The sequence below is a fragment of the Cinclus cinclus genome, chromosome 9, assembly GCF_963662255.1.
Source record: "Cinclus cinclus chromosome 9, bCinCin1.1, whole genome shotgun sequence".
NCBI lineage: Eukaryota > Metazoa > Chordata > Aves > Passeriformes > Cinclidae > Cinclus > Cinclus cinclus.
In genome coordinates this window covers 8,672,881-8,697,933 of record NC_085054.1, presented here as the reverse complement: position 1 = coordinate 8,697,933, position 25,053 = coordinate 8,672,881, and the positions used below count along the sequence as shown (strand labels likewise).

Here is a 25,053-nt window from a genome sequence, read left to right as displayed (position 1 = left end):
TTCAGATTATTTTTGGGTCATTCATAGTAGAGGAAGTCAAAACCGGTATCATCCTGTATTTTATTCTATATATGCCCAGTATTGCTGCAATAAAACCAGTCCAGAAAGGGTACTCCACTAGAAAAATTACTTGTGGTTACTGTACAAAAGGGAATGAGGTTCCCTTTGGCAGTAAGGTTGGGTTGGCTGTAGAGACTTACAACTGATTATGATTTGGTCTGTACTTCAAACAGGATCCAAGTCCGTGGTCTTGCTAATTTTTATCAGTGTTTTTTGAATGCACGTTATACTTAACTTTTTCATTTTCTACTATGAATGAGCTGGTAGTGGAAAATGAACAATTTACTGGGCTAAGACTTCCTATTTTTAAATGCTACCTTCTTTTTTCTTTTTAATTATTTTATTTTAGGGAAAAGTCAGATTGCAGAAAATAGTGTTTCTGTGTAAGTGGGGATAGAGATTCCATTATATATGGCAAGTTGTGGAGAGACTGTTTTTCAGCAAACTTTTTTTTTAATTTGACATCTCCATAAAATGGAGATTTTCAACATAGTTCTTGCTCTAGTCTCTCCCACAATTCTCTGCTTCTTGCTTGGGTGACAGTGCTTCCTTCATGAATCTGCCTGTGAGGAAAACAGAATAAATACAGGGGGAAAGAACCAACACCAGTCTTTTGTGTTTGAAAGCCATGCAGTTTGTTAATGTAACTAATCACCCAAATCAGGTGCAGTCACATTTATTAAAAGTAACTTGTCTTCTAGGATGTGGAAGCAAATACAGTAAGACTCAAAGAACACGACCAAGATGTCTTGGTGTTGGAGAAGATCCCAGCAGGAAACAGAATTTCTAATCAAGGAAATTCACAGCTGCAGCACAAGTATGTTTTCATTCAGTAGTGCAATGTCAGACAGTTATTAACCTTTTCTAATACTACTGTTATCCAAACAATACCCTATTCCTTATTCCATTCCCTTTTGGTGGAAGACTGCAGTGCATATAAAGTTTTCTTTATTTAGTTCTCAGCACATGCCCCATACTCAATAATATATCCATTTCTAGCAGCACATCAGCTCTGTATCTTTACACAATAATTACCTGAAGATCTCAGTGTAAATACTTATCTCAAGTAGTAGCTTCCAAATAGAGTAAGCACAGAGATTGATGAAACCTCATTAATTTGAGTTACTGTGTAAAAGACATGAGGAAAATACATTGTTTTATTGTTAAGTACGTATATTTTTATTTTGTATTTTGAGCTTTAGATGCTAATAAGAGTTTGCTATGCATAATTTATATACAAAACAAAGATCTCAGGCAATGAAAGTTGCAGAGCTTATCTTACAGAATAGTTTAGCACTGTAATAACAATATTAACTATATTTTCCTTTCTTACTGAAAGAGAAAAAGTACAATTCTGTTTGGATACTACTGTGATAAGAGTAGAGTGAGGCTATTATCATTCTGAACATTGGTAAAACCCCTAAAGGCTTTGTAAACGTATTATTTGCAAATGGATGCACAATTTTCTTCAGAAGCATTCAAACAATTTTGACAAGTTTTGAATCCTTTACCCTGAACCTCACTTTCTGTCAAAAAGAGCCAATTTATTGTGTAATACTTTGGGTACAGTTTTTATCTCATCTGGAATTTCATATACTTATGTGCATGACTGAATGCACATTTAGATATATAAAGGTCTCTGAAGGTTGAATAAACCATTTCTTCCATTTAATATACACATTTCACATTTTTCAGGAACTTCTATTTCATTTTTCACTTGATCTATTAAAACATCTAGAAAAGCAATCTATACTACCAGGTAACCATGTATTCTTATACAAGTTTTTCTTTGTCTACATAAAGGGAACTTCTCTGTAGGCAGTGGATTTGCATCAGCAGCTGCAATACACAGCAACTTGGTCATAGATTTAAGTCCATTTCCTTGGGTCTGAGACATTTTTCATGCTTCCAAAAGTGGTAGTTCCAAAGTTCCATTTGAACATTTTGAAACACTGCCTTCCTTGCAAACTCTTTGCACCAACATTACTTGTATTATTTAATTTTTTTTTCAGAATTTGATAAAAGCAGCCAGAGATATTTATGGTGAATGGTAAATGGTTAAGTTAGGCTGTATTTAGGTCTTACGTACCAGGAATATTTTCAGGTAAAGCTCAGAATTTCGTTTCTGTAAATATTTTACTCATTTGGTCAGGTTTTGGGTACTATAAATGTGCCAGCAAGAGCTTTTGCTGATAGCTATGACCAATAGGCATAAGTTACCCAAAAGAGGAAGTTACCCTGAAGGTTCACTGTCTGCTTTTCACCAGTTGGATTACTTCTTAAATACTGTTGGAAGTGTCTTTATATTTAAAGTCTTCAAAGTGAGTTTGCTGTGTTTGAGGATGATGTTTCTTTTCATAGTAAATAGAGTGAGTGGCTGCATTTATGTTTAAGAGTCCAACCCAAAATTACCAAATGTTTCTTGATTTCCAGATTGTGTTACTGGGATGTGTTAGTTGAGTGTTCAGTGCTTTTGAAAATGACTACCCAAAAGAGAAGTTTGACAGGCACCTCTTCTGAAGAAGAAACTAATTTTCTCATCTTGGCTTTGGGGAAAACTTCACTTTGGGAGCAGATCCTTTTGGTTTGGATTCCACTGCCTCCTCTGTGGAGGAGGAGAAGACAGAGCTCCTACACAGCTCCCCAAGCTGTGCTTTCAAGCAGTGACAGCTTTGCTTGGGAGGACTGGCTCTGAAGTTACCACTCCCAAGATCTAACTCTGTATGGGTGATCACACTCGTGCAGGATGAATTCAGCAGCCCCGCAAGTCACTTCACTGTTCATTTTCACTTTCATATTCAGAGTACAGCAACCTGTGATTTCTCTGCTTCACTCACTTAGATACTTGGTTAGTATCTCTGTGAGAATGTGCACTGGCTTAACAAGTGTTTGTGTTCTTGGGACATCAATACAGTTCTTCCAAAGAGGTTGGCAGGTAAAAGAACTGTGACGGTCAGTGCTCAAAGTGAGGAGAAGCTCCCAGGAGCTCAGCTCCACCACTTATTTCTCAGCAGGAGCAGAGTATCTTCACTTCTCAGGGTTTTTTTCTTTCTTTTTTTTTCTTTTATTTTTTTTAAGTTTCATACTTTATCAAGTGAATTCGAAAAAAAAAAGTAAGAAAGAAAAAAAGATGCAAAGATTGAAAAAAAATGGAGGGAAATATAAGAAACTCTGATCCATGAAAAAAAGATGACAGGACAAGTTTTCCAATATCATATGATATTCTGCTGGTACTTAAAATTAATTCCAGGAAATGGTACAAGTCTGAGTTTATCAACTTGAAAGACATTTACTTCAGCTATGCAAGGCATTACACAAATTTGAAGACATATGCTATTTTGTATTTGCCCCCACCTTCCCAGACCAATCTCTGTCAGTGATGCTGAAGGAAATTGATTCCTTGCTCTGACACTGATACACACTAGTTCTTATTTCAGGCTCATAATGAGCCTCTTAAGACCCTTTAATGACTGCAAGTTGCTGTTGTTACTGAGATATTTATTCTCAGTGGAGGAGCGTTTCTGTTTGTACTTCTCTGAGTTTGGACCATTGCAGCCCATCTGATTGTGGTGTAACCATGGTGGTGTTATACTGAAGGACTTGTGTGAGGAGGGGGCTGTCTCTCATCCTTGGGCAGGGTGGAGAATATTACTGCTCCTAGGTTTGCAGAGGGGAAAGCCAGCAAAGACTGTGAATGATTTTGTCCTAAGCACACAGAGATTCTGGTCAGAGCAGGTGTTTGGCACACAGCAGCACAACAGTCCTATCTTCTTGCTGGTACACAATTATTTCTTGATTAGCTCTTTTGGCAATGAGATGCTAACTGCTCCTTTCCCTCCCTCAGGTATATTGTGATGTCAGGAACCCCAGAGAAAATTTTAGAGCACTTTCTAGAAACTATGCGCCTTGAAGCAACTTTAAATGAAGCAACAGGTATCTGCATGGCAGAAGCTGTTTTATTACTACTCCATAAAATGGATTTGCTGGGGGAACACTGCAGTATGGTGCTTTGAAAAGCACCTAGTGGTAGTTTTTCCCAGAAGAGCTGTCTACTGCTCTGAAACAACCCCAAGAGAATTGAGGAAATGCAGAATTAAAAATAGCAATCCACTTTTCCAAGCCTGCTCTAGTGTATTTGTACTTTAAGGTCATAGTAGAACAGCAAAAGCCTCCAAGGTGCCAGCCCAGCAGTTACAACTTTAAATAGGCACAACCTTAAGGCCTGGACAGAGCACCCCATCAGTAATGGTACTTCTTGTTCTGGAGATCACTTTAATACTGTGCAATAGCTTGGTACCTCCTGACTTACATTGTGCTAGTATAAGTGTTCTCAGATCTTCATCTCACATTTAAAGTATAACAATCTGAATTTTGTGTTTGTGATGCTTTTCCATGTGCAGGGAAAAAAGAGTTGTTACTCAAAGGAGAAGAACTCACCACAGCATGGGTCGAGTCCCAAGAATGCAGGTTGCTACATCTGCTCTTAATGGGCTGCTTTTCATCAATGTAAAGAGAACAAGGAATTTACATCTAGGGATAAACATATTTGCAGACTTAACATTTTAGTAATTATTTTAATTTTTGAAGAGTCAGACACAAAAATACTCATAATTCTCATAAAGTAATGCATAGACATATATTAAACTACGTAACATTGCTTTTGCAGGTTCTTTTTCCACTATAGATGTCTGCTAAGTACATATTCAAAAATGTTCTTAAATCCAGTTAATCTGTTTTTGGCCTCATAGTATTGGAGAAACCTGTATAGTGGTCCATGAATGATGGAATAATTGAAAAATTACAGAAATCCTTTTAAAGTGTGTGTTTTCACTACTTTAAAGACAGGAAAAAAGTGATCCTTTTCATAGATGCCTGTTTACTAGAATTACAAGCAGAATGTTATTCCTCAGGCTTGCAGCCATATAATTACAAGTTTACCATTGCAGTATGCATGTATTATATATTTTTCAAAATCAAATAATTTTAAAAATATTTTAAAACTTTTTGCCGAAACATATTGTGACAAGATTGTACCTATATCCCAATATAATATAATGTGTCACAATTCATAAAGTTATTTTTAGGATATAGGATCACAGAATGCTGGAAAACAGAATTTTTCATTTATGCATTCCTTTAAGAGTATTTAAAAAACAGTTTGCTCTGGGTATTACAGTTAAAAAGTGCTGCCCTTCCAGAGGTGAGTTTTGTCAACTGAGAGATACTTTCATATAGGAATTATACAAGTGAAGGCAATAATGCAATATTATATTGCACAGTTATTTTAATATTTCGTCTGCCATCCCTTACAGTGTTTGTAAATGTTTCTGTTATCTCAACAGTTGCACTGTAGAAATTACACCCTGGGGCATTGTGTTCACTGTTTCTCAGTGATTCCATATAAGCCTGCCAAACTCATTCTGGCCTCTGCAGCCAGGTTTTATAAATCCTTCTTGTTGTCACAAATGCAAAGATAAGGCAAACTGGGATTTACACCAGCTCTACCACAGGTCATTTTAGCAGAAAAAAATAGCTTGCTGGGTTTTGTCAGAGAAAATGTCAGTCATATGGTTCATATATGTGTTAATGTAATTGTAGCAGCTGTGATACTTTTGAATCAAAATAAACCCAGAAATTTGACTGTCCACTTGCCTCTTTTAGACGTTCTACACTGCTAGGAAATCACCACAGAATGAAACTATTTGCCTTCTCCTGACAGGATATACTAAGTGTGCTGCCTGGTACTGTAACTCCTAAAGCCAAATGTTACAGCTCTTTTTAGATACCAGGTGTGAAAGGCCTAATTCTTCCTTGCATAGAACTCCACACTTGTAGAGAGGTATATCCAAATATTTCACTTTAGTACAGATGTGGGGCTTTTTGCTGTGCCAGATTTCTCTTTGACACTGGCAAATGCCTGTTAATATAAGTGCAATAAAATACATGCAGACAAGACTAAAAGTTTAATATTTTAGCTCATACTTGTTCATGACCCTTTTTTTGTACCTAATGCCTGCAAAGAGCATGCAAAAAACCACTATTGCCTGTAGAGGGCTAATAAGTTGGTTAAGGTGAAAGAAAACTCATCCTTGAAATCCTCAAGCTGTTTGCAGAGGCTTAATTGACTGTTTTCTTTCTCTTTTTTCCCCACAGATTCTGTTTTAAATGATTTTATTATGATGCACTGTGTTTTTATGCCAAATAGCCAGCTCTGCCCAGCCTTGATGGCACAATATCCTTTTTTAAGAGAAAAGTCTCTAGCCATTATACCTATCAGTGATGAAAGTGAAGCTTCCCTCTCTCAAGAAGTACATCACATTCCATGGAGGCTGTGCCTTGTGAGTAGATTCTCAGTGTCTGACTATCAGCTGTCCATAGCTCAACAGTTCTAAAATGGATAGTGTATATATCCCATGATGAGATACAGTATGGACCATGAAAAATGTGCATTTCCTTTGCTGATTACTGTTCCAAGGGAAATAAATGTACTGTCCACCAGATAAGTGAAATTACATAAAAGTTTGGGTTACTCTTCCTGTATCCTTCCTGTCTTTCTTGGGTTTTGCTGAACTAAGCATCTGCATTTTAACTGGGATAGTTATGTCTTGGCAATTTCAATGGTCCACTTAATGATTTCAAGCTGCAAGCTACCTCTAGCAAGAGGCTGACTGAACTTGTAGATTAATGGGTAAGTAATTCCTAGGTGCTGTTCTAATTGTTATGAGAAAGTGGTAATAATCTGTAATAATAGTCTATAGCAAGTGCAAACAAACTGCAAGAAACTTCAATTGGATGTGAATACTAGAAGATGAAATCTTAATAGTGGAGAGCATTGAGAGCTGGGGGTGATTCTCATACTCTGCATGTTTCACAGCAGTCTGTGAAATGTCCACCTGTCAATTACTGGCAGGTTATTTAGTTTGGGGAGCTGTTGGACACAGAGAGTTTTCCTTCTGCACAGTGACTTGAAGCTATCAAGCGACTGGGAACATTAAATAAACATATAATGTTTTCTGTTTTATAGAATTCTGACAGGGGCATAATAACTTCAGGTCCCTATTTATTTGTTTAGAATCGCACTGGTGTGAAAGTGCTTTCCTTCAAGCTCAGTGGGGCGAGTGACATCTGGGAAAGCTCACCTCCTGAAACCACAAAATAGAGCATTGTGTCCTTGTCTGGCAAGCTTGAGAATCCATTTGTGTTACTCCTAGTAAGGAGAGTAATGATTTTGAAAACCTTTGGACCCGTGAAACTGGTCTGTAGAAGATTGTCTGCACACCTGAAACAAACACATTTTCCAAAATCACATTGTTTTGGATATCAAAAGTATTATGAAATGATGTTGCTGACAGCAGTGAGAGGGGAAGAAAGGGCAACACTTTTAATGTTTGGGTGTTTTGTCCTGATTCATTTAGCTCATATTGTTCAGTCAGCCCATTTGAGAGTCAGGCTTTTCTATCCTCAGTTATAATTCGATACCTCTATCCAATAAATGGGAAAATCAGACCCATAAGCAAAATGTACCTCACTCTTTATAGGGGAAAAGCTTTTCTGATAATCAAAGTTAAGGATAATCACGCTTAAGGATAAATATTCACTTGTGATTAAATCTGTTCTGGAGAGGATGCTAGGACCATGGTCTTCAGTGGGTCATGGCAAGCAACATGTTAATTCTTTTCAGAGAGGAGCTGGAAGTAACTGGTATCCTAGTGTTTTAGTTTTTGGTTTTCCTGGAGCTGAATTATTATTTATTTGGACCACTCTGAATATGGAAAAGCTAACTGTGGCTTTGTTGATTGTAACATTGAAATTTATTGTTAGAGTTGAAAGGTTCCTAACAAAGCTCATCTTTTTGGAGCAAAATCATGTGACAAAAGTGTTCGCCAGTGGTGTGAGACTAAGGAGAGATTAGTTATGCTCAATGAGGAAATTAAAAGAGAAAAGGAAGAAAGGTGATTCAGACAGAGACCTTTTTCTTCAACTCCCAATTTTTAATCAAAACAAGTCTATTTTCCTACACCCACTTAGGATACTATTTTAGCTGGCAGCATGCTAGTACGAGTAGAGCTAGACCACTGAAGTGCTTTCAAGCATAGTACAGAGTATAAATTATTTGGGTTTTCACTTCTTTTTCAGCAGTCATTTGTAAGTTATTTTAATCCTGAAAGGAATGGACAGGTACACCATTTCATCTAAGTACCATTATTGCTTGCTGTGGATTCCGTGCTTATTCTGTGCCGTCCTTTGGCATACCAAGTCTTTTTGGGTCATTAAAGAATATAGGTCCTGCAATATTAAAAGACATCGCTTCCGTTTTATAGGGAAGCAAAGGACAATGCTCCCCTGTCCTGGATCATGATATAAGTCCTGTGTGTTGGATCAAGGCCCCTGTTTCCCTCTTCTTCACAGAATGGTAATTTCCAAATTCTCAGAGCTACAGCTTGTCAGAGGGAGGCAGGACAAGGCTTGAAACAAAACTTGAAATAGAGCAGCAGCTCCGAAAGTGCACTTGGGTTAGTGCAAGTGTGTGTGAGCATGTGTGCAGGGGTTCACCTTTAAAGGACCACTGTCTAAATATTTACAAAGTATAAACTCCTCTTTTGCTCTCTGTAGATGATAGTTCTTCAGCACTTTTCTCTATGAGTGTTTTGCTAAACTCCTTTTCCACTGTGCCACCAAAAAATTTTGGTTCTGTTGTAGCAGTGATCTTGTACAGCTCCTGATACAGCTGAGTATTCCTATGCAGGGAAGAACAGCCTTCAGAATTGCTTCAATTTCTTAGCATATGCTAGAGAAAATTAGAAACATATGTATGTATTGAGCTCTAACCATATTAGTGTTGACAAATATTTTGCAATTATCTGACACTTGTTGCAAGTATACATCACAGTTTATTTCTGACTGCAATCTGTAGTGAAGCTGCATCTTGAAGATCACATAAAATTGTGAGAACTCTTCATTGGCTTACCCTGTGATAATGTTAATAAAAGAGAAATCAATATAAATGGGCAGTAAAAAATACAGAAAAATTACCAGTGCCTGTGGTGAGTCAGTTAATAAGAAAGTAAAAATACATTAAATAATTATAGTGTTTGAAAGGTAAATATGGCATGAGAAAAATGACTCAGTAGAATATTAAACTTGCTCCCCAAGACATTGAATTATTTACTTCTTATGACCTTTTGACTGATTTCTGCCTTAATTATACTGTCATGTTCCGTTCTCTACTCATTTTAAACCTTTCCAAATGAAATAAAAATGCAGATTTCCAAAAGTTTGTCAGTCAAACGAGTGCCCCAGTAACCCTGGTAGAATATAAAATCTCTGCAGGGGCTTTGGGCAGCAGGATCATTTCAAAATGTGATTTAATAGGTACTTTTCCCCACTGCATTTTATAAATAGCATTGTTAGGCTTCTCTAAATGAGAAGCTGAAAATGAATATCTTATATAATTTGTACCACATTAATATTTTTATTTTTCTAATTAGTTTTAAAAAATATTTTGGTACAGCAACTGAAAGTGCATCTGGAAAGGGTGCAAGGATGCTGGACATGGCTGTGGGGGAGAATGTCAGTATTTTAATGTTACATGTTACTATGTAATTGAGAATACCATTACTCATAGCAGTCCAGAATCAGGATTCCTATAACTGGGAAGAAAGTTGAAGATGTAACTGCACTCATTGTGTGCTTACTTGCCACTCAGCCATCAGTTTATTTGGAACAGTTTGAATATATATTGTTAACCTTTTTTCAGTGAGAAATAGACACACAAATAGTCATGTCCTGTTTCTTCTGGAGATACTTAATTTTCACACAAGTTAAAGGCTCAGATTATCTCAGTTTATTCTCCATTGTGCCTTTACTTTTTTTCTTGTTTTTTTCCTTTCACTAAATGTTGCTTTTGGCCTTTTAGCTATTTGTTTTTGTAATGTTGACACTTTGTCTTTAAAAGGTCAGTGAAGTGTTTCCCATTTTTTCTTACTGTTCATCACAAAATAACTTTCACAGAGTATACTTTCCTAAATACACTTTATTTGACATGCTGGAAATGTCTGATTTCCTCGTGACAATGAGGCTATTACAAAATTTATTATTTTACCCTGTGTTTCTATAGTCAATTTAGGCTAAGAGTCAGTCCCCCTCCCTTAATGGGACCGAGGTTCATTTTGAGTTACAATAACTTGTATAAACAAAAGGAATAGCACTAGTGTTTCATTCTGGTAGTCTTCCTCACAAATGCAAATTTGGAACTGCTAATAAACACAAAGTGACATTTTTCTTTTTCTTCAACTGTTTCCAAAGAGGAACAAGGAGAAATACCCTTCGTCAGTCTCCATGGTTAATCCTCTTTGTTATTCCAAGTGTCATATCTGTTCTTTTTCCCCTACAGCAACCATCTCTGTAGTGGAACTGTGATCCTTCCTGTGCTCTTCAGAAAATTCACTGTTTGAACGTGAAAAGTTTGCAAATTGTTATGCTAGTGGGTGTCAGAATTTAGAAGTGCATATTGGAAAGTTATGTTTGAGCACCCTGAAAGTGGCTTGTTGGAAGTCAGTCATTTATGAATTCATACTGAGTTTGATATTTTCAATCATCGATTGTTTTCCTTGACACTGTGGCACCTATCATGCCCAGCCTTCTCAGGGTACAGAGCAGGAAAAAATGGATTATGCTCTCAACAATAAAAGGAGAGTCATTCGACTGGTTCTGCAGTGGGCCGCTTTATATGGAGATTTACTGCAAGAAGATGAAGCAGCAATGGCCTTTTTGGAGGTATAAAGGAATCACTGTACCACTGAAGTGAAAAAGGTCGTTCCAAAGAGCAAAGTTTATTTCAGTTTATAACTGCTTTCTCAGGTTTGGCCACAGACAGTAAAGGCACCACAAGAGTGTTTGAACCATTGCCAGCCTCTGGACCTCTGAAAATAGTGTTGCAGATCCCTTTCAAAGCACTGCATGGGTTGCTTGTGTTATAGCAACAGCTGAATTTGCTTTTTCTAGTATTTTCTTGTGAATGGGTCAAGAGTTCTAAGGGTTGAACTGGAGGGCTGTTTATGCCTGCCTGAGGTATGCCAGGAAGGAGCTGGAGGGCTGCTGCTCTACAGAAGCAAAAGTCCTTTCCATTTGAATGAAAGCTGTACTGCGGCTATTGGAATTTAAGATCTTTGCCTTCAAAACCCTTGTAAATTCTTTGTGGTAGCTGCCATATCCTTGGATTTCTAAGAATGCAGCACCAATGTCATATTAAATGATTGTTATTGCCATTCTTATTATATATGGTGTTTATGGAACAGAATCCCATATGTTACTGGCTGAACAAATGTTCTTGTCCTAAAGAGCTTAAAACTGAGTCTGAGATTTAGCAGAGGGGAATAGGGAGGGGCTTTAAGAATGGTAGACATGCCACAAGCCCACATGGGAAAGCTTTTCAGGCTTTGGAGATGATAGAAGTTTAAGAAAAATCACCAGTTGCAATCACAGAGATCATTCTTTGGGATGGTTTTATGTAGTTGTTACAGAAAGAGACCTGACTAGGGTTTAAAAGTGGGTAATACTGTAGTGGATTAGAGTAGCTGAGAGTCAGTGTCTCAGGAACAGATGAAGCACTATAGACTACAACAGCAATGAATTAAAAAAACCTATCATGCTAGATTATTTTTGGCTTTTTTAGTCTTTATCGTTGACAATGTGAAAATGCAGGTTTTACACAAGCAGTCAGTGGTTGCAGAGTGAGTGAAGGAGCCTCATCAGGCTTCCCTTCTTCATATATATCTCTTGCTTTAAATCAGCTGGAGATAAACAAGTAGAAGTAATAGAGGGTTGGGCCCAGCATGTGTTCCTCTATGCAGATTATCATTCTTTATTATCATTAAGCTATCAGATGTCATCTCATAATCCTCTCTCCTGAGTACTGCTCCTTTACCCCTATCGTTATTTAAAGACTATTCTGTATCATTTACAGGAATTTTATGTGTCTGTATCAGATGATACTAGAATGATTGCAGCACTAAAGGAACAACTTCCAGAGCTAGAGAAAATTGTAAAGCAAATGTAAGCATAGTTTTTGCTTCTTTCCTTCCCTTGCCCTTTTTGTCAGTAAATTAATGAAGAAAAATTTTTGGTTGTATCTATTAAAACGGCATTTTGTGAATGACACTCAGTTACACAAAATTGAAAGTTTGTATGCAGGCTTATTTAAATTAATGTCTGTGGTCCACTTTTCCACATGATTCTTTCAAACACTGTACCCTCACTGAGAGATTGACAGAAGCTTATTTCATGCTTACATGAACTTTGTATAATTTTTCTGCCTTGGTCATAGATTAACTGTGGTATCATCTAGTCTTTTCACATATAAATATGATTCTATTGATATGCTAGTTTGACAAGTGGTCCATGTTCTATAGGTGATTTCATACACAAAATCTTCCAGGCAATATTTAATTATATATTCTATGCTTTACCCCTTTATAGTTCTGAAGAACCTAAAGCATCACAGAAGAAGGTAAAAAATTTTATTTGTCCATTTTCTCAAGTAAAATCTTAAGCACAGCAAATTCATAAGCATCTTCTCTTTAGTAATAATGGATATATGAGCTATATCTCAATTGTTATATTGAGAGATCGCTTTTAACATTGTCAAATTTTGCATTGCTGCTCTTTTTCCTGCCATTGATAAGAGATGTATTGTAGTTCATGGGTACCACAGGTTTATTCTTGAATTAATGTGAATCTTGATGATTCATTTTCAGCACAAAGTTCTTCTGCAGCTGTTCAACACAAGTGATGACAGAACACAGAAACGCCAGCCTATCAGGGGTGGTGATGAAGGTGAGTTTCTTCTATGCTAAGTTTTCTTGAGCCACTGACATCTATATAAATTTATCTGTCTCAAAAGAAAAGTCTAAAAATAAATGAATGTGCCTACCTAGACTTTTGAAGCCTGGCCTGAAACAAACTCTCTGCTTTTGCTAACCCACTGTTCTACATTGTTGATTAGAGGTGCTCCTGGTCTTTTTCCCTTAGTTACTTGTGCTGTCAAACACTGCTGCTTCAGACAAAGATGTAAAAGCCTTTAAAATAAGGAATGAACAAAACAGGGAAGAACCAATAAGATACTGTACTGCAGGTAATGGCAGTGCAATAAAGAGTGTAAGATGGAGGTCATGTTTGAGCCTCTGTCCCCCTGTGTAGTTTGAGCTAACATGTACAGCTGTTTTCTTTGCAAGGTAGGAGTGGAGCAGATAATCATGCCATGGACCATGGATCTAGAATCCAAGAATCTAGGCACACAGCCTAAAAACCAAAATCTGCTGGTTTGCCCTATTGCTGTTGTTTGATTCTCTGAGGAGATTAAGGTAAAATTTACAGCAATGTATCAGAATGTCATTTTCAGATTACTGATAAGGTATTCTTAATGGTTGTTTTGTGGAACTTCATCACCTAAAACAGCTGCTTCTTCAACACATTTGATATTAAAGGATAGCTCTTGCTAATGGACAGCAGTAAAACCAAGTAACAGAATTCAAGGTCATGTATCTGAGAAAGCTGGTGGCATAAACCAGACCAATAGAAGAACCATGTTAAAAGCTGGAAGTAGCCATATACAAACAGCAGACATCCTGCCAGTCATGCAGCTTCTGCTGTCCACCATCACAGTAGTGTTTCTAGGCCTACAAAGAGGGAAGCAGCTCCTGCTGCCAGTGAAGTACTATCTCTTGTGTCTGTCCTGACAGGCAGTAACTGCTCCTTTCATATGGCTGCAGCTTTCTCATTCATAGGACAGGCAGCTCACCGAACTCTGAAAATCAAAAATCCAAAACTCTGGGAAATCAGAGATTTCTGTACTAGAAATTGTAGAGCATATGAGAAATGGGGAGCTATGTATTATTTATTGTTTCTTTGTCTCATTGGTGAGGAGTGGTTTCTGAAGTGTCAATAATTTGTATGGTAAATCTTAGGGTTTTACACATGGAGTAAACCATGCAATGTTTTTTTTCTTTAGTTCTGTTTAAGGTGTACTGCATAGACCAAACCTACACCACTATCCGTGTGCCAGTGTCTTCCTCTGTGAAGGAGGTGATCAGTGCAGTAGCAGACAAGCTGGGCTCTGGAGAAGGCCTCATCATCGTAAAGATGAGTTCAGGAGGAGGTAATGTACTTACATCATCTTAAACGCTCCTCAGTTATGGTGAAGCAGAATTTTTGGAGGGATTGAAAGATTATTTCAGTCAAGGTTTTATACCTGTGTGCATGTTTAGCTCTCACACAAGTCCTAATTGAGAGGCAAGTCCTTCCTGTGCTGCAGGAACAGACTGCAGCTCACATGGGATACAGGAGAAGCTTGTGTATCTGCACGTTGCAGAGCACAGCTACCCCCATTTTCCTTCACTGTTAAGTTTGTAAGAGTTTTTAGCAAGAGAAATAGAAGGTGAGCATGGATAAATTCATGCTAGACTCAGGAATCAGTAGCATCAGAAAACACTGCAGTGCAAACATTGTGGCAGTGGTCACTACCATTCTGGCTGCTCTGTCTGTGCAAACCACTAGACAGCAACTTAGTGCCAAACACACTGACCTGGTGTTTGCAGAGGGACAGGGATCAGGGCCCCCTCTAGGCAGTGGAAATGCAAGATTAACCGTGGGGTGAATTCTCCTGGAGAATTGATGATGCTCAAGTGCTTTGGTTGAGTAGGACTGTGTGGAGGCCCACAGAGGTAATGAGAGCTGTGTTGAAAGGCATTTTTGCAAATAGTAGTGCCTGCCAAAAATGGCTCACTTCCTGAGAACTGACACCAGGCAGCTTTACTTTTTGCAGCTGAAGCAATTTTTTATTGTCAGATTTGCTGACCACCAACATATGATGGAGGAGACTGTTTTGTAAGTTACTTCATTATCTTTTCTTTACCTGTGATGTAGTTCTCTTTTAGAAATGTTCTAATCCATTTCCATCACCTCCTTGAGCAGTTACTGCCTTCCAGAGCAATTTCTATTAAGAAGAGCTCTCCAAATGCTTACAGCTCAGTAGTGATTCAATGGACTCCCTAATTAGGCTTAATTTTTGCAGGTACTTTCTAGTGATAGCAGCACAGGCTTCTTCACCTGTCTATACAGTTTGGGACTGGGATTCTGGTTCTGTAGGAGACTGGTTTTGGGCTGAGCTTATCACATTTCTTCAAGTAAAGAGGTTCTTGCTGTCTTCTGTTTTGTATCCTGAACACTGGGTTACTGGGCAAAATTTGTTCCCAGAAGGGTGATCTGTGCAGCTGGTGGATCAGTCCTGCTGTAAATTCTTTCTCTATGCAATCAATTTGTTCCATTTCTGCAGAAAAGGTTGTGCTCAAGCCTCACGACGTTTCAGTGTTCACCACTCTCAGCGTTAATGGCCGGCTGTTTGCTTGCCCACGGGATCAGTTGGATTCATTGGTATGTATGTGTGCAGTGCTCAGGAACACCAGGGCTTTGGTTTATTTGAACACCTGGCCCTTTTTTGCATTATCCACACTTCAGATAAAAAATAGTGGAAATATAGGCAACAAAGGGCTTGTCACACTGCAATAGGATGAGCCCTAAAAATAAAACAAGCTCATGTTATAGTTCCCTAGAGCAGTCCAGAAATCCATCCATCTGATCCACATAACAGAACTCGATCCCAGTACTCTCACTGTCACACTGAGCATTTAGGAAGAGCTGAGTATTGTCACCAAGACATGCAGTAATTCTTCATTACAGAATTATCTCCTCAAAGTCATAGAGATATATTTTCTAAGATAGTTGTTACCAATTAAAACATTCTAGAGATTTGATTCCAGCAGTAAATTCTGTATTTTTTCAGATTTCTCATCCCCACAAAATACTGAGTCAAAATCTGAGATAATTCCATGTAGAACCACAGAAAATATTCCTGGTAGATAGTCTGTTTTTTTCTTAGGTAGAATTGCTCATAAGTACTTACAGTTTATACAGTCACTCTAGCAATCTCCATGGGGTCTGCTTTTATAGAGTTTGATTTGACTGTACTTTTTGTTCCTTTTATTTCATTAAAAACAAATGTCATTGCCAAGTCATGTCAGCATGAACTCTATTACTCCTAGCCTTGTTTCAGCCTCCTGTATGCTTTTAACAAGCCACTTAGTATGTATGCCTGATTTCTTTTATGGATATGGTAAAATCTATGCTTTGCTGCTGCTTTCAATTTAGCAGCCAGGGAATGCACATCCAGCATATGTAGTTCCATGCAGAGATACCTCTTATTCAGCTTATTAAATTCTGGTGTTCCCTTAAGGTTAATTAATCCTGCCAAGTAGATACCCTCATGGGGCATGCTACTGTAAAGCAGGGGTGTTGCATCAGTACAACTGTGCAGGGTACTTATATATGGCTAGGCATTGTCTATGTACACATAGCTTTGGCAGCAAATTGTCTTGGCTTTCTATGCCTTTTCCCTGTGCTATTTACCATGCATCAAGTACTCAGAGTGCTGCAGGGAGCTCTAAGATACAGGGCTGCAATGTGCTACTTTTCATCAACTAGACTGAATTCAGTAAGAATTAGGGAAATACATTCAGCACCTTAAAAATGGTTCTCAACACTGCATAGCAAATTACAGCCCCTTATCAGCTGCATTTTTTCAAAGAGGTATAAACAAATCAAAAAATGTTACAACCGTAGCTGCCTCCCAGTTTAATCCTTTCACATTCCAGTGGCTGGCTGCTTCCTGTTCATGAACATTTATCTACATTACATTTGGCAATTCCCATGTGAAAACTGTTCTGGGTAGATGAATTTTCAAATATGCTGTGAGTTTGCATCTAAGTGCTTCTATCCAAGCCTTAGAAAATATGTGTTTGTTATGGTAACAGCTATGTTGTGTTCATCTCCAAATGGGGGGAAAAAGACATCTTTCAATCTGTAGGCAATTCTCTTTCCATGGATTTCCACAAGTTAGAATTTTCTACACAAAGCTGCTGTACTTTTTATTTCATATGTTGTCATAAACGAAAGAAATTTTTGTGCTTGTTCAAATCCCAATTCAAAGCAATCTGCAGTTATTTTGTGATATTAACGGCTACCCTGGATTTTTTTTTAGAGAATACTTTTCTACTTTTTAAATTATAGGTGAAGTTTTTAAGGTGATAATGTTCGTGATCTATTTAAGTAATTTTTAATTTGTTTCTATAATAATGATAATTGAAAGTTTTCCCTATGGTACAAAGCAAGAACTCATACAGCAGTAAAGTTTCTACACACTATGTGTAACTGAGAAAGTGATTGGATGTAATAATCCAATCAGACTTATTTCTGTTGCTAATATATTACCCTTACATAAAATAGGATTCATTTAGTAGGCTGATTTCTTAGAGTGCAGCATCTAAACATGGTCTGTTAATCTGGCAGGCTCCACCGAGCTTGTGCTGAGGAGGGAGCCTGTTGACAACTGGGTGCTCGCTCCATCATTAGGTGTTAACGGAGGTGGGGAGGATTTGGGAAACTCGTGTGTGAGCTCTGCCGCCCTCTCCTGGGAACAGGACCAGAGACCTGTTCAGGGTCGGCTCTGCGGGACTTTGACCCTCCAGTTTGTGAGGGGCTTCTTGGCAGAATTGTAGCAGCGCTGGTTCAAACACTTCACCCTAATGTGTACAACAGACTACTTCAAACGTCACTTGATCTCGAGCCACGTTTTAAATCTCTGTTTAATACTTCACCTGTGTGCCAAATCATGGATCGCATCTCAGTTATTGGGTGGCATGGAAGTGCCTTTCAGAAACGTTTGGTACTTGGTTCTCTCTCATAAGACTGTGTTTATATCATTCTAATCGGCCTAGGCAAGAATTCGCAATCACAAATTGTGCATCAAATTTGTGTACTGTCAAAGAGAAAGTATGAGGTTTATTTTATAGGTGATCAGAAGATTTTCAATCACTTGCAGATTTCTGGAGCATTCTAGATGTAACAATTCTCATCATTAGAATCAGGAATATGTAAAAGTACTTGGCTTGTCCTTGGTGGCCTAGTTATTTGTGTATGTGCAAAAGGAAACATAGAACTTTTTTTGGAAAGACCTATGCTCCTAAACAAACACACATGCTTTTGTTAGCACAACATGTGTTATAGATTCAATTTTTAAAACAATGTTAAAGATAACACACTGAGAACAGTCTGGTTTATTTCCTTACAGTGTCTCTGAAGAGCTTTCAGAATTTTCCTGACTATCCTGTGCATACTGGATATTGATTTTGCACAGGGCTTCTCATTTCCTAATATCTGCCTGTGGTTAAAAGCAAATTTCAGTTTTAATATTAGAAATACAATTAGGAAAGTGGTCACACTGAAAAAAAAAATGTTAGAAACATAATGGCATGAAAGCATCAACCATACAATTTAGCATGTCTAAAATATTTTCATAATATTTTCCTGTTTGTAGGCACCATTGCCAGAACAAGAAGGACCATCTACTGGTACTGTAGGAACATTTGAACTGATGAGTTCCAAAGACTTAGCACATCAGATGACAGTTTATGACTGGGAGCTCTTCAACTGTGTGCATGAGGTATGAGGATCTGTTCAGCAGGTTAGAATCTTACTAGAAAGTGTTTAATTGTACATTGTAGGTTTTTGCATTATTTCCAAAACCTTCTCTAAGCTTGATTTTCAAGAATTCTACAATAAAGCCACCTACAAGTTTTGAAAGTGTAAGACATTCTTAATTTTATAGGCAAAATAGAAAAAGTTAGACTTCTTCTGAGCATGTGGTGCTTGTTGAATTACTTTTGTTTGTTTTAAGGTATTAAGCTGTTTATATATAATCTGTAGTTACACTTTTACTATGCCTCAGCTATTTTATACTGGATTTGTAACCTGAATCCTTCTCATCTGTGGAGGTAGAAATGTAAACTGCAGAACAAGTTTCAGGCTAGATATTTACCTCATCATTCTTAGCCTCTTTCCTCTGTCCAAGAAACACAACTTCAAAAAAAAATCCGAACTGTTTTCTCTTTCCTAGCTGGAATTGATCTATCACACTTTTGGAAGGCACAATTTTAAAAAGACCACAGCAAATCTGGACTTGTTTTTAAGAAGATTCAATGAAATTCAGTTCTGGGTGGTCAGCGAGATTTGTCTTTGCTCTCAACTCAGCAAGCGTGTTCAGCTGTTAAAGAAATACATTAAGATAGCAGCCCAGTAAGTATTCAGTCATATGGGAGCTGGAAGTGAAGTTCAGTATATATAGTCAATGTGTTTTTATTCTCTCTTTTCAGACAGCCACACAGAGTAGAGTTTAAAACATTCTGTATTTGCTAATTCTGTCTATTTTCTTATGGGGTTGTACAGAACCTTATTAATAGATATTCTTCTTTCCTGTGCTACTCTCCATTTCTCCTTGATCTGTGATCTCTTAGGGCCATGTTTACACATCAAATTTGTGAGAAAATATGTTTCAGTTCATTAGGAGAATCCTTCATTTGCCCTTCCATATGTTAACAAATATTAACACATGAATTAGTAAATACTAACAAAATTGAGCCTAATTTTCCTGAGAACAGAAATGTTTCTGGTACTGCTCAAGACAATCATTCTCAGAATTGCCCCAAGTGGGAAAACCAAGAGGGGAGAGTAAAGAGGTGTAGCACAGAGGTGGTGACACTCATGTTATTTTCATTCTCTTTGGGATTTGCAGCAAGTTTGCTGATGACACAAAGTGGAGGTCCTGCACCTAGGGCAGAGTAACCCCAAGTAGCAGCACAGGTTGGGACTGACCTATTAAGGAGGAGCTCTGCAGAGAGGGACTGGAACTGTTGGTAAATGACAAGGTGACCATGAGCTGGCAGTAGGCCCTGGGGGCCAGGAGAGCCAGTGGGATCCTGGATGCATCGGGAAGAGCGTGGCCAGCAGGTCAAGGGAGGTGTTCCTCCCCCTGTATTCAGCCCTGGTGAGGCCACATCTGGAATATTGTGTCCAGTTCTGGGCTCCTCAGCACAAGAGAGACAAGGAGCTACTGGAGAGGGTCCAGTGGAGGCCACACAGATGATAATGGGGTCTGGAGTATCTCTCATAGCAGGAGAGCCTGCAAGAGCAGGGCCTGCTTAGTCTAGAGAAAACAGACTGAGAGGAGATCTCATCCACACATTCAAATATGTTGAAGGGTGGTACCAAGAGAATAGTTCCAGACCCTTTTCAGTGGTTCCCAGGCAGGATGAGGAGCAAGGGCCTTAAACTAAAACACAAAGACTTTTACCTCAGCATAAGGAATAACCTTGTGTTGAGGGTGGCAAAGTACTGGAACAGGCTGCTCAGGGAGTTCATGGGGTCTCACTGTCCATAGAGACATTCAAAACCCACCTGGACACATTCCTGTGTCATCTGGTCCAGGTGACCCTGCCTTGGCAGAGGAGTAGGACTGGATGATCTCCAGAGGTCCCCTCCAGCCCTAACAATTCTGTGATTCTGTGATTTTTTTTCATAATACTTTTGTTTTAAAATGCAAAATACGAATGTCATCTTTTGTTACTAACTGCTGGCTCTGAGGTTGGATAGCAGGCATTCTTTCTGTCTTCCTTTATTCCTATCCAGATTTAAACTGTTAGGAACTTTCATGCCAGAGATGTCAGCCTTGACTCACTAAAGTCAAGAGCAGGGCAGTGACTGACTTCAGAGGGAGCAGGGGTATAGCCATGCCCTGCATAGGTACAGATTTTTATCATTGTTACACTCTCCCTGCCTTTCCAGCTCATGGTGTATTTATTGCATTCATTGGTGTCTGAAAAACAGTTTTCTGAGGTTTGTAGTGTTTGTCTACAGCTCTGGGCATTGTAACTAGAAGCCTTTAGGCAGTTCTAAAAACAGAGATGTTCTTACTTGCAGTTAAACCAAGCTTTTAACTTTTTTGCATCATTTAATGGAGTTGTGTAAAGGAAGAGATTACTATTGCTGCTGTGATGCTACCCTCCTCCCAGTTAGTAATTGCACATAGCTGAAGTCTGCATTCACATCAAAACTGGGCATCAGTGTGGCTCCTTCCTCCAGGACACCCTGCTCTGCAAGTACCATCTTCCTTCTGGGAGCTACTTTGGGCCCTGCAGTTGGATTACGGGTGGTCAAAGCTGAAGATTTTAAAAAACTGGTGATGGGCATGCAGGATCAGTTTTATATTTAGAACAGAGGACAGAATTTACCTCTTTAATTTCTAAAAATATATGCACTGCATATTCCATGATGTCACTGCGCAGCACAGGAGAGGGAAGCAGCTGCCAGCCTGGCGGGCTGTGCCCAGGAGAGGGCAGTGGCACCCACACAGACGTCGGGGTCTTTCCTAATCTCAGGCATGAAATGGGAAAATGTTGAAATGTGGTCATTAAGATACAATAGTAATTTCCATAAACACTTGAAATCAAGTATCCTAAAAATTACAGTTAAATATCTCCTTAATAAACTGCCATAGCCTGCGAGTTCCGCAGAGTCATGGGTTTAATCTTGAGCTATTTACAACAGCCTGACAACCTCCTGTTTACTTCCATGTTTCTGGTATCACTACAATGCTAAAAATAAATAGCTAAAAGCGGCCTGCTCTGCTGGGTCCTCTTTGTCTCCTAAAAGCAGAGAAATCTGAAGCACAAGATTTTCCTCTGTACAAACCAAAGGAGCAGGTTTAATTCCAGCCTCTGGAAAGGCACTGGGAAGTTTTGCCAGGCTGCTGCCCTCTGTGCAGTGCTGCCATGGTAACAGCTGCTACACATGCACTAAAACAAACACAAAGTGCACCGAAGTTAGAGGGGAGAAAAAGCCCAGACCTTGAAGCAATATCTTTGAGAAAGTTTTGCCTGTGAAGATCCTTGAGGCCTAATGAGAACTTTACCCTACCTAGAAGTACTAGACTCATTAGAAAAGTGTTCAGGGAGAACAGCTCAGTGCTGCACTATTAATCTTAGGCATGACTGTTGGTAACGAGATGCCTTGCACGTACTCATTTTCAAAGATAACTGCTACTGAGAAGCTTTTTTCAGTTCTGTGGCTTGAGGTGCAGATACCATTGCAGAAGGCACATCATTCTGTCTGCCACCCCATGCACCCTTGATGTGTGCTCCCAGTCTGTGCAGGAAGCGCAAGGCCAAGTGCTGGCTCCGAGTGCTGTGCACATGTGCTTTCAGTTCCAGGAGCCAGTGTCACTTTAGCATCTGCTGGAAAAGGACATAGAGGTTACCAGGTTCATCTCCTTTCTCCAGCTATTGTAGGAACAACGTTCAAACAAAGGGGAGAAGTGAACTATATATCCAACAGTGAATTCTTCCCATATTAATTGCTGAAGAAAGGCCTTCTGGGATGTGCTTGAACATACTCTTATGGATATCTGCAAATGCAGTTTGTGTATATTTCCTCTTTGCAGATATAGCCACAGGCTGTTTAGAAGCCTTCTTGTGTATCAGTGTACTCAGACACATTCATTCAGTTTTTGAAAATCATTCTTTCCATACATGTGCATATATTATAAGCCCAAGGAGCCTGTGAGAAATTTCTCAAGTGTGTGTTTATAGAGAAAATGCAAAGATGAATATGCTTGTGTGTGTGTTTGCTGTTCAGCCTAACAGGAAAGATTTTTCTGGTACAGTCCATTCTGTGAGGCAGAGAGACCTCTCCTCCAAGGTGGTGCATTGTGGTGCTTTAGAGGACCCACTTTTTGACATTTTACATGCAGTTTATATGCGGTAGAGCCATGCAGCACTGTTTCTATTACTTTACAGGGGTCCTTTATCTGGAACTGAGCTATTTATTTTGGACCCTGTAGAATTTACAGAATATCGGGTAGAACATCATGTATCTAGATGGCTTTTAAATGGGATTTTGTCAAATTGTATTGATTAACAGATTCAAATTAAATGTTGCAGATACAATTGCAGCTGCCTACTTTGTTTGAGCACCAGTGCTGTGTGTTACTAATTATTTTACCCTGCACTAATTTATTCCTAATCCTGTCATGGGCTGTGGACAGATATCCCTTATGGGTTTACTCATGCCTAGGGAAGAGGTTATCACTGACAGCCTATCCTGTCTGCTTTTCATCTTTATCTCCCCTCAGATCCACTAATGAGGCACTCCCTGACCTGGACCAGTAGATTAAGTTGGTGTAGCTTTAGCATTTCAGTTTATCATTTCTACCCTTGCTCACTGTCGTTAATCTGATGTGGGAGAATTTATATGAACAGCTCTGCCAGAAGACCTGAGAGGGCAGCAATCTCCCAACAGAGAGACCAGCATATGGGACAGATCATTTATTCACGTGCTCAGTGTTTACACAGTGCAGACACAAGTGAGGCCAAGATCTAAAGGACTCACCCACTCAATACATCCAAGTCTGGTAAAATGGAGGTACAGAAGGAATAGAATGGTGTGGATGATGGATGATGGATGATTGATGATGGATGATGGAGAACAGGGTGATGGAGAACAGGATGATGTGGCAATTATGGAGTCAGATAGTAGGATGAGATGATTGTACTAATTTTGTCTGAAACTAAGCTAAGAGCTTTGATGATGACTTAAAAAATACGAGAATCATAGACTGAATCTTGTTAAAGTTTTCTTGGTAAATCGCAGAATCATAGAATAGCTTGGGTTGGAAGGGACTGTAAAGATCATCAAGTTCCAACCCCCTTGCCATGGGCAGGGACAACTTCCACTAGACCGGGTTGCTTAAAGCCCCATCCAACCTGGTCTTGAACCCTTCCAGGAACAGGGTGTCCACAGCTTCTGTGGGGAAATAGTTCCATTGCCTCATCACCCTCACAGTAAAGAATTTCTTCTTAATAGCTAAACCTGTCCCTCCATGCCCTTGTCATAAGTTCTTCTCCAGCTTTCTTGCAGGCCCCTTTAGGTATTGGAAGGTGCTCCAAGATCTCCTTTGGAGCTTTCTCCAGCCTGAACAATGCCAGCTCTCTCACCCTGTCTTCACAGCAGAGGTGCTCCAGTTCTCTGATTATCTTTGTGGCCCTCCTTTGCACTCACTCCAGCAGATCCATGTCCTTCATATGTTTGGAACATATGCAGAGCTGGACACAGCTCTGCAAGTGGGGTCTCAGAAGAACAGAGGGGGAGAGTCACCTCCCTTGACCAGCTGGCCATGATGTTTTTGATGCAGCCCAGAACACGGTTGGCTTTTTGGGCTGCAAGCACGTATTTTCAGCTCATGTAAGATTTTTGTCCACCAGCACCCCCAAGTACTTCTCCCCAGGGCTGCTCTCAATCCACTCTTCACCCAGCCTGTGCTTGTGCTTGTGCTTGTGGTTGGCCTGACTCAGGTGCAGGTCCTTGCACTTGGCCTTGTTGAATTTCATGAGGTTCACACAGTCCCACCTCTCAAGCCTGTCAAAGTCCCCTCTGGATGGCACCCCTTCTCTCCAGGGTGTCAGCTGCACCACGCAGCTTGGAGCCATCAGCAGACCTGCTGAGGGTGCACTCAATGCCACTATCCATGACACTGACAGAGATGTTAAACCCCAGCAGTCTCAATACCAATCTCTAAGGAAAGCCACTCACAGCTGAAGAAACAGAGACTGAGGTGCTGAAATTGGATGTTGGCACATCATTTGAGAAAAAAAGGGATTATTTGCAAAAACCCAATGAGACACAGTTTTGGGAGGTTTATTTTGATAGGCTTTGTTCTGTCTCGTCTCTTCTCTTCCTATTGAGTCACTAATGTAGAACAAGCTGAGCAGTTGCATTGACTATGCCCATCATATTGTATCTACTCCTTCACATGGCATGTTGGATCTTCCATAGTATTCAATTACGTGTTCCAGTTTTTCCTGACTGATAGCAAAATCCTCCTTTGCATGAGAGATGGAGTGTGACCTGGAGCTCCTTTTGCCCAGGACCTCTTTAATGATGCTGGTCACAAATGGCAGTTCTTTTCTTGAAACATACCAGAGGTCCCAGAATCTATAAGTAATATAAATCCTATCCTGCAGGACAGGTCTCTGGCATGGGGTATCTCTAGAC

The 25,053-nt window shown here is 39.3% G+C and overlaps 1 protein-coding gene across 1 annotated transcript in view; it reads left to right on the top strand.

Annotated features, from left to right (window-relative positions):
• The window catches only part of RAPGEF4 (Rap guanine nucleotide exchange factor 4), a 145,180-nt gene that overhangs the window by 106,288 nt on the left and 13,839 nt on the right, over positions 1 to 25,053 (top strand). The window contains exons 15-25 of the mRNA XM_062498001.1: positions 762 to 877; positions 3,905 to 3,993; positions 6,214 to 6,292; positions 10,686 to 10,836; positions 12,026 to 12,114; positions 12,538 to 12,568; positions 12,816 to 12,894; positions 14,069 to 14,215; positions 15,392 to 15,489; positions 18,488 to 18,613; positions 19,067 to 19,245. Coding sequence (XP_062353985.1) covers positions 762 to 877; positions 3,905 to 3,993; positions 6,214 to 6,292; positions 10,686 to 10,836; positions 12,026 to 12,114; positions 12,538 to 12,568; positions 12,816 to 12,894; positions 14,069 to 14,215; positions 15,392 to 15,489; positions 18,488 to 18,613; positions 19,067 to 19,245 — 1,184 coding nt within the window. The remainder of the gene's footprint in view (positions 1 to 761; positions 878 to 3,904; positions 3,994 to 6,213; positions 6,293 to 10,685; positions 10,837 to 12,025; positions 12,115 to 12,537; positions 12,569 to 12,815; positions 12,895 to 14,068; positions 14,216 to 15,391; positions 15,490 to 18,487; positions 18,614 to 19,066; positions 19,246 to 25,053) is intronic.